Raw genomic sequence first — 12,516 nt, forward strand, 5'->3', positions numbered from 1 at the left:
ATATTACTGTCAAATTACTTATTTAAAAGAAAGGCAACAGTGCTTACATTTTTTTTATTGTAACATTGTAAGCTGTTTTTCACAGAGTGCATTAGTGCTCTAAATTCTGTGTATCACTTATTTTTAATAAGTACTGTTTTTAGCAACAAATATTGGTACTCAAGTAAATGAAATATGTTAGATATATATAAGTTCTTATGTGAGGTTTCAAGTGATAAGTTTTACATTTACTGTGATTGATAAATTATCAAAAGCTTCCCCATGGTTTTGCATGGATGTAACAAAAATAAATAGTTATAAAACAACTTTTGCAAACTTATTCAAGTCGTACTTTATCAAATCAATGAAAAGACGACTTAAAAGTTTGAGAACTTTCTCAGCTCGTCTTTCTCCACACATTACACATAATTTGTCTTTTTTTCGCATGAATCCTTTCCAGTATCTCCAAACAGACTGTAACTAACACGGTAAAAAGAACGTCCCTATAGGCGACACAATACTGAGGCCTTCTCCTTTGTTTTGAGAATTCAATAAAACACATTTAACCAAACAGTTTAAAATCACATCAAGACTATAACGCTACAGCTATTACAGACCTGTCACCTCACTTCACCTGCCACCATGAGTCACACAATGATTGTTCTTTTAACACTCTCAGTTGCTGTCCAACTGTAGTTTTATTCTGTGTTAATTACAAAAGTACGATAAACAACAAATAACACTGTGCACATATATATATATATATATATATATATATATATATATATATAAATGCACATTATAAAATAAGACATATATATATATATATATATATATATATATATATATAACTGCACATTATAAACTAAGCTATCAAGCATGACAGCATCAAATCTAACAGTCTTAACTTTTAACAGTTAAAAAAAACAACTTACTCAACTTATCAATATTTAGAACTGCTGCTAAATATCAGAAATATAGAGGCATTGAAGCTTTCAAAAATATAAATCAAAGAGTTTCTGCTGCCTTGAAGAAAAAGTCTCATGTAAGCAACAGAAAAGCTTTTTATTGCCGGCAGCTGGTTCAAACTAAAGTTAATACAGAAAACGGCATAGTTGTTTTGATATTTAATAACAAAATGCACCCAAATAAGACTATTATGATCTCAAATATGTGTTTAAAGGTGAAGACGTTTATGTGACGTTTTCAACTCCAAACTTAAAACAGCTTGGTGTCATAGCAGTCATGCAAAGAGTTTTTATTTTGTATTTCACGAGTTGTTGTGCTTTAAAGAAACCCAGAGTGCTGTGAAAAACCTACATCGAGAACTCTTTAATCTTTGAATAACCATAAAGCAACCTAATTAGAAAATATTCTTTGCTGAATCGTTAAAGAACTTTATTTTAAAGAGTGCAACCGGATCAAACGTGCATAACGTTGACTCAGTGTAACGTTTTCTTTCATGCACAGCGCTTAACTTGCTAAATATCAACGTCCGTGCCCATGCAAAAAGCGGCTAGAATAAAACACAACTGTAGATAAATGTGCACAAGAAATATTAATGTGTGTTAGGTGGGCGCTATCCGCCATGTGGTAGCTCAGTAAATGCCTTAGTGCACACTAAGTTACTTGTCTAATGCAAAGGTTAGTCCCTATCCGCGCTGCCCCGGCCGAAGACACCGCTCAAACGCAACAAACAGAGTTAATAATAGACGAAAATGTCACTTACCTGTGTTAGGCATAGCGGAGAATACATATCTGTCGGTTTTAACTCTTGAATTGGCGATGTATATGTTGTGTGTGTGTGTGCGTGTGTGTGAGGGTGTGTATGTGTGAATGTATGGGGTGTGTATGTATATGTGTGTATGAAAAGAGAAAAAAAGAGAGACAGAGAAGAAGGGAGAGAGGGAAAATAAAGCCTTGCTTCTTGCTTTCACATTTCCAACTCTGCGAAGTGCGCGCGACGCTTCAGCGCTCCATAGAGCTGAACTTTAACCCCGCCTCGAGTTACACACATCTACTGTACTGTACTGTTAAAGCCGTATATCCAAACTTTCGGCATTATCATCAAGTGCAGCCTTAGAGAAAAGTCCCGACGACGGATGGATGGAAGTACGCGGAGATTTCACAGAGCCATGAGTGAAACTGTGGTGATGAAGCGCCGAGAGGAGCGATTATTTCATCTTGCGGTCATTTGAATAGAAAAAAAGGATAGAAAAAGTCGTCCGGATGCGTTATAAAACTCGCGTTTGGTTCATTCTTCGCTGTCTTCTTATAGCGCCGCGCCGCGCGCTTGCATCCGCAGTGAGGCATGTGGCGGTGCGAAGCAAAACTGAGGCGGATTTACGAGCAGCGAGGAGGGTTCGGCATGCTTAGGAAGATTGTAATATCCTTAAAACCCCCTGTTGCAAAAGCTGCCACTTGTGTCGCGGTTAGTTTCGACCTGAGAGAGAGGGAGAGAGAGAGGCAGAGGAAAAAAAAGTGAAGCAAGCGCACGATTCGAGTCCGCTGAGACGAAGCTCCCGTTCACTTTTGCCGTTCAAACTCTTGGGCTCTTCCATCAGCACAGCGCCCTCAATATCGGCACGAGAGCCATACACATGCGGGACAAGAGAAATGCGCACTCCCAATGCCGTTGCACTTCGTGTACACCAAGTAGCCTATTGTAACGCAGAAAGTATGATGATGAATTTAACTTACATCTTTAGCGTGCAGTTGATGTCTTATAAACAAAATTTAAACAAATAAATAAAGGAGTACTTTTCAGAAATAAACAGCTGGAAAAATAAGACATTCGTATCGCATTCACTACCCTCAGTAGTGTGTTGCCAAATAATCAAATAATTTCAGATTTTACAAATCAGCAATCATTTTAATGCAGTTCTTGCAAAAGGTGCGTTTGCACATGAATGTTTAGAGGCAGCATAAGGGCAACTGATTCTATATGCATAATTTCAAATACTAAATCAAATGTAACATTTAATAATTAAAAAAAAACAAAACTAAAACACTGATTATAAAAAAATGCTGCGTATGCTTAAATAGGCTACACGTTGTCATTTGAAAAAACAATCAGAAGATTTAAGTCTCAGCAGCCTTAAGTGCAACATTACACAATACTTGCTTCATTTCGAGTCAGACCTGAAGTGATAACTTTAGTTTGTACGCGAAATCCATACTTATTTCTAATGATTTAATGAACTGGTTCAAAAGAGCCAATCGTCGGGGAACAGAACAAGCATGGTCAGGCTGTGTGCAGTTGATTCACTAAAAGAATCGACTCAAAAGAGTCATTCGTGTGAGAATCGGACTACACTTTTTGCGTTTTACGTTTAAAATTCACTAAAAAGAGTGTCATTCATTTTGGTAATCGCACTATACTGCTCGCGCAATGTTTATGATTCACTAAAAATAAGCAGACTGCAATGCATTTAGCGGCATCGAACGTCATTAGCCACAAAAAAAACCGTTGCGTTACGAATTATCGCGAGATAAATCGTTTATAACTCTAGAAAAGCGTTCTTTTCGTTGCTACAAGAGCAATAAATAAATGAATGCTTATTTTTGTTCCTTGTGCTAATAATGTATGTTTATCCAAACCCAAGTATTTCACATGCAGCATTTCTTTCCTCACGTGTTGAACATTGTTTCAGAATATTTTGAAACGGCCAGTTATAATGAATTGGCGATGTATATGTTGTGTGTGTGTGTGCGTGTGTGTGAGGGTGTGTATGTGTGAATGTATGGGGTGTGTATGTATATGTGTGTATGAAAAGAGAAAAAAAGAGAGACAGAGAAGAAGGGAGAGAGGGAAAATAAAGCCTTGCTTCTTGCTTTCACATTTCCAACTCTGCGAAGTGCGCGCGACGCTTCAGCGCTCCATAGAGCTGAACTTTAACCCCGCCTCGAGTTACACACATCTACTGTACTGTACTGTTAAAGCCGTATATCCAAACTTTCGGCATTATCATCAAGTGCAGCCTTAGAGAAAAGTCCCGACGACGGATGGATGGAAGTACGCGGAGATTTCACAGAGCCATGAGTGAAACTGTGGTGATGAAGCGCCGAGAGGAGCGATTATTTCATCTTGCGGTCATCTGAATAGAAAAAACGATAGAAAAAGTCGTCCGGGTGCGCTACAAAACTCGCGTTTGATTCATTCTTCGCTGTCTCTTATAGCGCCGCGCCGCGCTCTTGCATCCGCCGCGAGGCATGTGGCGGTGCGAAGCAAAACTGAGGCGGATTTACGAGCAGCGAGCAGGGCTCGGCATGCTTAGGAAGATTGTAATATCCTTAAAACCCCCTGTTGCAAAAGCTGCCACTTGTGTCGTGGTTAGTTTCGACCTGAGAGAGGGGGAGAGAGAGAGGCAGAGAAAAAAAGTGAAGCAAGCGCACGACTCGAGTCCGCTGAGACGAAGCTCCCGTTCACTTTTGCCGTTCAAACTCTTGGGCTCTTCCATCAGCACAGCGCCCTCAATATCGGCATGAGAGCCATACACATGCGGGACAAGGGAAATGTGCACTCCCAATGCTGTTGCGCTTCGTGTAGCCTACACCAAGTATTGTAATGCAGAAAGTGTGATAATGAATTTAACTTCCGTCTTTTAGCGTGCAGTTGATATCTTATGCACCGAATTTTGAGGATTTTCTTCTCATTTTATTTTTAACAAAAAATAAAGGAGTAGGCTACTTTTGAGAAATAAACGTTTGGGAAAAAAAGGCATTAGTATTGCATTCACTGCCTTCAGTATGCTAGTGTGTTGTCAAATGATAGGCTACAATCATTTCAGATTTTACAAATCAGCAATAAATTTAATGCAGCTCTTGCAAAAGGTCCGTTTAGAAACAGCATAAGTGCATCTGCTTCTATATGCATAATAAATTAAAATACTAAATCAAATGTGGTAATATGTAATAATTAAACAAAAAAAACACTGATTATAAAACAAAATGCTGCGTATCTTTAAATAGCCTACACAACCAATCAGCTGATTTAAAGCCCACGAGCGTTAATTACAACATAGCACAACAATTCTTGCTTCATTTCGAGAAAGTAGGCGAGATTCATATTTACTGCTAATTATTTTATGCCTAACTAAAAGAACCAGTTCAAAAGAGTCAATCTCCTGAGAACCGAACAATTGGGGAAGTCGTGGCCTAATGGTTAGAGAGTCGGACTCGTAACCCAAAGGTTGCGGGTTCGAGTCTCGTACCGGCAGGAATTGTAGGTGGGGGGAGTGAATGTACAGCACTCTCTCCCACCTTCAATACCACGACTCAGGTGCCCTTGAGCAAGGCACCGAACCCCTAACTGCTCCCCGGGCGCTGCAGCATAAATGGCTGCCCACTGCTCCGGGTGTGTGTTCACGGTGTGTGTGTTCACTGCTGTGTGTGTGCACTAAGGATGGGTTAAATGCAGAGCACTAATTCCTAGTATGGGTCACCATACTTGGCCACATGTCACTTCACTTCAATGCTGGTCACGCCATATGCAGTTGATTCGCTAAAAGAATCGACTCAAACGAGTCATTCGTGTGAGAATCGGACTACACTTTTTGCGTTTTGTCTTTAAATTCAGTAAAAAGAGCGTCATTCATTTGGTAATCGGACTATACTGCTCGCGCTATGTTTTTAATCCACTAAAAGAAACAGACTGCAATGCACGTTCGAAAACATTTAATGGCATCGAACGTCATTAAATAAAAAGCGTTGCGTTACGAATTATCGCAGGATAAATGGCTTATAACGGAACAAAAGCGTTCTTTCCAATAGCAAGACATAAATGAATGCTTGTTTTTGTTCTTTATGCTCACGTAGCCTATGTCTATCCAAATCCAAGAATTTATATGCAGTATTTCTTTCCTCATGTGTTCAACATTGTTTTAGAATATTTTGAAACGGCCAGTTACAAGCACCAGTGTTTTCAGTATCATCTTTCATTTCTGTGAGGCCCGTCTTGAACGTATTTCAGACTCATGTGCGGCAGGCATGTTCCTTAACAACACATGCCTATTAATATTTATTTCTGTGATTCTGATATTTCAAAGAGCCCATGAAATAGATCACACAAAATGAAATTGTGAATGTTTTGTCCCAAAAAAAAAGTCCACCTGAATAACTTCTGTGATTTAAAAGTAAGAAATGGACACTGATGGATAGGAAAGCAACTGCCAAATGCAATGTTATGTTTCTAATCACGTGTACCGAACGTGCAAACATTAATAAGCAAACCTAGTTCATGTAATTAGTTTGGTTGGCACTCAACAGCGTTTTATTATTAATTATTAACCAGCTCTGGCCTGTAAGTCATTCGGAATCGGGCGCCCCCTAGTAAACGGCAACGTGCAAGATTCATTTGAATGCACACAGAAAAGTGCTTTCCAGAAACACAGGATGATATTCTAAATAAAATATCAGTCTGTTGGAGAGAAAATAAACACTAGGATATATTCCATAAACTCAAGCATTTGAGGGGCATCAAAATTAGTGTGAGCATCAAGCCATGAAAAAAAAAACACCAAGGTGAGTTTTGTTAAATCTAAGATAGCTAACGATGAACAAAACACTGTGTATAATAGAAATGATAGGAAACTGGATATGAATTATGCTCATAACTCACAGTCACAGTAACTTGCTGCAGATGCACGTCAGTCCCTCTGGTGTTTTCATGAGCTACTCTGTGATTGGGCAAAACAGTGCAATTCAAAGCTCACGACGTCGCTATTGGGCAAGTTTCACGCGCATGTGACGGCAACCACTCCTGCACGCCGTAAGACAAACTCCCGCAGACTCTCGGTTTGTCGGTAAACAGCCTCGCGGAAACACAAATAAATTAGACTGGGAATAGAGAGAGCGCTTATCTTCATGATATCAGACTTCCGTTTTGTTTAGACAACCTGACGGGAAGGCAAATGCTCGAAATACGCGGTCTTTCAGACCTGGCGTTGAAATGTGTCACCTCAAACTTTATGATGTAGCCTACTATAAAACAGACACATTTAGATTACAATAGAATAATGATAATAAAAGCAATTATTTTGTATTTGATATTTCCAAATATCTTACATTGTCTTCACCTTGAGCTAAAAGGAAGTACACTCTTAAAAATAAAGGTGCTTCACGATGCCATAGAAGAACCTTTTGGTCTAAATGGTTCCATAAAGAACCTTTAACATCTGAAGAACCTTTCTGTTTCTCAAAAGGTTCTTTGTGGTGAAAGAAGGTTCTTCAAATTATAAAAAGGTAAGAAAGAAATGGTTCTTTACAGAACCTTTGACTGAATGGTTCTTTCTGGAACCAAAAATGGTTCTTCTATGGCATCGCTTGAAGAACCTTTTGAAGCACCTTTATTTTTAGCTACATTAATTTTATTAGGCTCCGGTCAACCTTATCACTTAGGCTATCTCAACAGCTTTATATGAGATATATTTTTCTTAAATTTAACTTGAGATGGCACAATCAAATGTATTAACACTTAAATATCATCTTTGATAGAATAGTTCAATTATGTAAAGAAATTTGCTTTATAAATTTGTTTTGTTGAAATGCACCCATTAGAATAATCCTTCATAAACATACACACACAATAAGCTAGTTTTTGTAGTAAAGCAAAGAAAAGAAAAAGCTTTTGCCGTTCTCAAAACGCAAAAACGTTCTTTTCCACTCCTGGATATTTGACAGGTACCCAGGTGTGCACTTTGACTTGGTCTATAGCACAAAAGTTGAAATCGATTACGCAGGTCGCGATCGTTTAACTCCGTAAACGTAGTACTTTGAATGGGAACTTTACTATTGAACGGTAAGGGGTTCTGGACGTCTCGTTTGTCAAGTCTTGAAACGGGACTCGCGTGGCATCGTTCATTTTTCCACATCAACTGCGTGTCGACACATCACTCACCTGTATTCATGCAGCCTTTACAAAACTTAAAAGCGGCCTAGAAAATTCACGAGAATTGGATCAATTATTAAAATATTCAGATTTTTACTTTATAATGTCATCAGAAATGCGAAATTAAATGTATATTAATAAACATCGGATATTATTTGACTTGTGGAGCTTCTTCAAATGCCTACTCAGGCCTAAAAAAAAGTGCTGAGGACTGAATTCAAAACTCCCGTCAAAGATATTTAAATATTTACAATCGCAGATAAGTGGCTGTATACGTCACTTAATTGACATTTACGCACTGATTTCAGCACTGATTGGCTGAACAGCGCCTATAGGCCTGATGACGAACTGTACACTGACGAAGTTCGCGGGAAGAAAAATATCAAACAAAAACAGCTACTTAGGATGTATTTTTTCTAGAATGACCAACAAATAGATTAGAAATTTACATGACAATATAAACTTTGAAAAAGTAATAATTAATGCCATTGTACGTGGTTATCTGAATGACCCTGCTTTTTTACACTTGATTTAAACATGACATTTAATTACATCTATTCAGACTCTAGTCTAGACTAGGCCTAATTCAAATAGTGGTATTATAAAATAAAAACGTTAATAAAAATGAAATATAGCCTACTGTATGTAGTGTGTTGTCTAACACAACAATTAATGAGCCAATTTTTTTTTTCTGTCGGCCCTTTATGAAGCAAGACGAATGTTATCAAGCGAACAATCTCGGATAAACTGAAATCAAAATCATTACATTTATAATAAAAATCTAAAAATTCACATAATTTTGTCTCGTCTAATTGTGGCAGACATTAGAGACGCCTTTATAGTATTTTCTGCCAAGTCCTTCGAGAAGGCACTGAATGCCAAGGCAACTGTGCCAAGGCTTTTGGAGGCAGAGTGGCAAAGACGAAGCAAAAACTGCAGTGTGTAAAGGACAACGGAGCGAACTACAGGGACTGAACTCTTCGAAACAAATTATAATTTGGGTTTTATTGTGCATTTTCAGCTCATTTTTAAATGTGGCAAAAGTCACGGGACCAAACCAGGTAAGGAATTGGATGGAGTTTCTCCCTAACTTGTGTGGTGGACGTGAGTACAAATCACTTTTTTTTTTTTTCATTATTAGCACAAAAGAAAGAAAAAAAAACATGAATAGGCTACATCTGCAAGGTTTTATTTGAGAATCCGTTTGGGCTTTTAGTCCGCGTGTGTAAATCTATCAGTGTGTGTGTGGAGGGAAAAAAAAAGTTTCACTGAACATCTCGCTAGTCTTCAGGGCTAAAAAGGCATAACACTCAGCGTTAGATCGCCATCTAATGAAAAACTATCCTAAATGTGACTAAAACGTATTGTGTAAGAGAAGTAAATAAAAATGAAGCAAGTTGGTTAATGTTGTTTGTCACTTTAAGAGGAGCCAATAAAAATAACAATTAAGCAAGCATTTTTAAAAATAAATCACTTCAACATTTAGGCATCTGCGAGAACGTGAACTGACGATTTCTTTAGTATACTAGCACTTATAAATTCGCTTGAATGACAATTTCCATTATATTTTTAAAAAACGAGATTTTTTAAATAGGCATATTATGCAAGTGTTAATGAAACTTTTCCTTATATGGAAAACAATTTTTTTTTTATAAAAACATATTCGGAGAGTGGCAACATTGCTGTTAAAAACGTATATTCTCGTGCAGTTCTCATGATAAAGCACGTATCTTAATTTATATGCAAATAACTTAAAGCAGCAACTCGAAATATTGACATATTTACATGATTGTAGTTTGCATTGAGGCATTCTTGTCAAATTCACCCGTTCTATTTATGCAGGCTGCGTCAGGTAAAAATTAATTGATGAGTTCCAGCTCAAATCACCCTCAACAAAATAACAAAAACAAAAAAGAAACACCCTAAATATACACACAACGCGTAAGTAATGAAAAAAAAAAACACGAAGCCATTAAGAGATCAATTATTCTGATGTGTAAAAAATGTACGCGTGCACTGCCATCGTGTCTAAAGACGAATTAAAAGTCATACAAAGAGAAATAAAGAAAAGTATTTTTTAGTTAAGGTTTTTGTAAAAGGTGACTGAAAAAAATCTCGTGTAGAAGCAGAACTAATTCAAATGTCAAAGAAAATAAAGCAAAACATAAACAATGCTGCTGCTTTAAACCCAAAAGTGAAAATATTACTTAAAATGAAGTAAAAAAAATTATATTAACATAATAATAACAACAACATTATTAAACAATACTATTATTTTTATTATTATAATAAAGATTCATAAATATTACCTCATGCATATAATCCCAAAACATAGTGTCATGTTAATAGTGTCATACAAATAATTAAGGATTTCATTATTATTATAATAGCTCTTGTTATAATTATTAATATCATTTAGAATATAAATGATTATTTATAATCGACTCAATGCTCATCATAAATCATTAATTTAGCCCGAAGTCTTTCCTCATTCTAACCGGTCAGCCATCAAATATAGGTAGAGACTCCACCTAGAGGCTGCAATCTGAACTGACACGACACGTCTTGCACCTTCAACAAGATTATATATCATATAGTATATAATTCAATATATATATATATATATATATATATATTCAAATTATAAGGGGATGTGTAATTTAAGATGACAAATCCTCTGCATAAGTGAGTTTTTAATAGTAAATAAGTTACATTTTATGTGGTGAAGCATAAATAAATGCAGAAAAAGTCAATAATTCTGGATTAATTGCAACAGAACTACTGTATTATTTTGTACAATTATTTATGAGAATACAGAGTCAATATTTCTGTTAAGCCATGTTCAACGATGCTGTGCAAAATATACATGCTATTCAGTTTTAGTAATACGCTACTGACAAGTTAATGCTGCTTAATGTTCTGAATGATCTGGAGTCCAGAGTGAACTGGAGATGTGTAACTAATTCACCTTTTTTCCTGCATTCCATTAAAAGCCACAAGAGGGTGATCTTTCTATACAGAAGCCCAGTTCAGCAAGAGTGCTTTGTCCATCAGTGTTGTAAAATATCACATGCACTGCAATAAAGAAAAGCTGGAAATGAAGACAGATTTGATTCTTCATTATTTAAACCAAGACAAAGTGACGATTTCAAGATGCGTGTTTGGGAATGATGAACGCGGTCCTGTCCAGGTGGTTATGTAAATACCACCCAAGCTCGGGAGTCCCACGCTCAAACGGCACACACCTGGAGGGGCAGGGGTTTTGCGGGATGGGGGCAGACGAGGGGATCCAGGGCTACAGTTCTGCTTAGGCAGCCGGAGGGTAATAACATTATCCAGAGCCATAGCAGCTTGCCTTCGGGGCTTTGCCAAGCCCGGCCTTATGAATAAACAACAAGAAACACCACAGAGGATCTCCTTACTCTACCTCTATTGTGCTTTTAAATAGGCCGAAGCTTTAATACACTGAAAAACGACAGGTGACTTTTGAAGGGAGGCGGAAACATTTATAAAATGACGGCAGTGTATTTTAAAGGTATATTCCAGGTTTATTAGTTAATGCGTAATGGTCCTTACTTTTTTAAAATGTGGGTTATAGAGACACTTATAATGCAAATGAATGGGGACCATTTGTAAGCATTAAAATACTCACTGTTTCAAGATGCGCAAGATGTAAACAGTACGTGTTTACATGATGTTAGAATAAAATATAAATCACTTATAGTTCAAGTATAGTATTGATTTCTTCCAAAAATTGATTTATTAAAAAAAAAACATCTGTTATAGTGAGGCACTTATGAAAACGCTATTTCAATAGTATAGCCACAAGATGCAAACACCGTAAAGCCTAAAACGACTGTAAAAAGCAATTATTTAAACAGCTTTACAATACACAAGGTTTAACAGAAGAGTTCAAGTAGTTTTATAAAATAAGATTCATATTCTGCTTTTAACCCCTCAAAAAAGGGCCACATTTACTTCCATTGCAAGTCCCTCAAATGCCTAAAAATGATTTTTTTTTAAGTAAATAAAACAAAGATTACAGGAAAATACTATTTCAGATTTTCACTTCAAAATTTCACGTTTAATTCAATGTTACATGCCATTTCTTTGTCATTTTGTACATTTACTAGCAATATCTGAGTAAAAATAGTTCTACACCAAATTTTTTTTTTTTCAGTGTAACCTCCATTTTTGCTGTTTTTAAATGAAAACAAAGAACGGAATACATTTTTGTGGTTATCAACATTGCCACCAGTGTTATTTTAGTATTATTTATGTACTATTTATTAGCATTTTGAAATTTTATTTTACATTGTTTTCATTTTAATTTTAGTATGCATTTTAGAAAATTATGTGCTTTGTCATTTTTTATTAGCTTAATATGAATTGCTAATATTACTAATATTTTAATATTTTAATATTAAATGAGCTTTTTTTAAATTCAGTTTTAGTTTCAGTAATTTTAGTACTGCTACTTTATTTCAGTAACCTTTCAAACTTCAAGTTTAATTTTTCATCTAATAATTTTCTCATGTTTCTTTTTGTTAAGATTTTGTAATTGTTTGTGAAATTTACTAGCAATATCTGAGTGAAAATTGTTTCTACACCAAATTATTTTTTTAGTGTAACCTCTATTTTGATTTTTT

General features: G+C 36.2%; 1 protein-coding gene across 4 annotated transcripts in view; it reads right to left on the reverse strand.

Annotated features, from left to right (window-relative positions):
- The window catches only part of nfia (nuclear factor I/A), a 205,484-nt gene that overhangs the window by 165,921 nt on the left and 27,047 nt on the right, over positions 1-12,516 (reverse strand). The window contains exon 1 of one of the 4 annotated variants that reach the window (XM_016462197.1): positions 1,709-2,600. The exons of the other annotated variants lie outside the window; for them this stretch is intronic. Coding sequence (XP_016317683.1) covers positions 1,709-1,735 — 27 coding nt within the window. The 5' untranslated portion in view covers positions 1,736-2,600. Of the gene's footprint in view, positions 1-1,708; positions 2,601-12,516 lie in introns of those variants that run through there. 4 annotated transcript variants of the gene reach the window in all.

The sequence above is a fragment of the Sinocyclocheilus anshuiensis genome, unplaced genomic scaffold (assembly GCF_001515605.1).
Source record: "Sinocyclocheilus anshuiensis isolate Anshui unplaced genomic scaffold, SAMN03320099.WGS_v1.1 scaffold560, whole genome shotgun sequence".
Classification (NCBI taxonomy): domain Eukaryota; kingdom Metazoa; phylum Chordata; class Actinopteri; order Cypriniformes; family Cyprinidae; genus Sinocyclocheilus; species Sinocyclocheilus anshuiensis.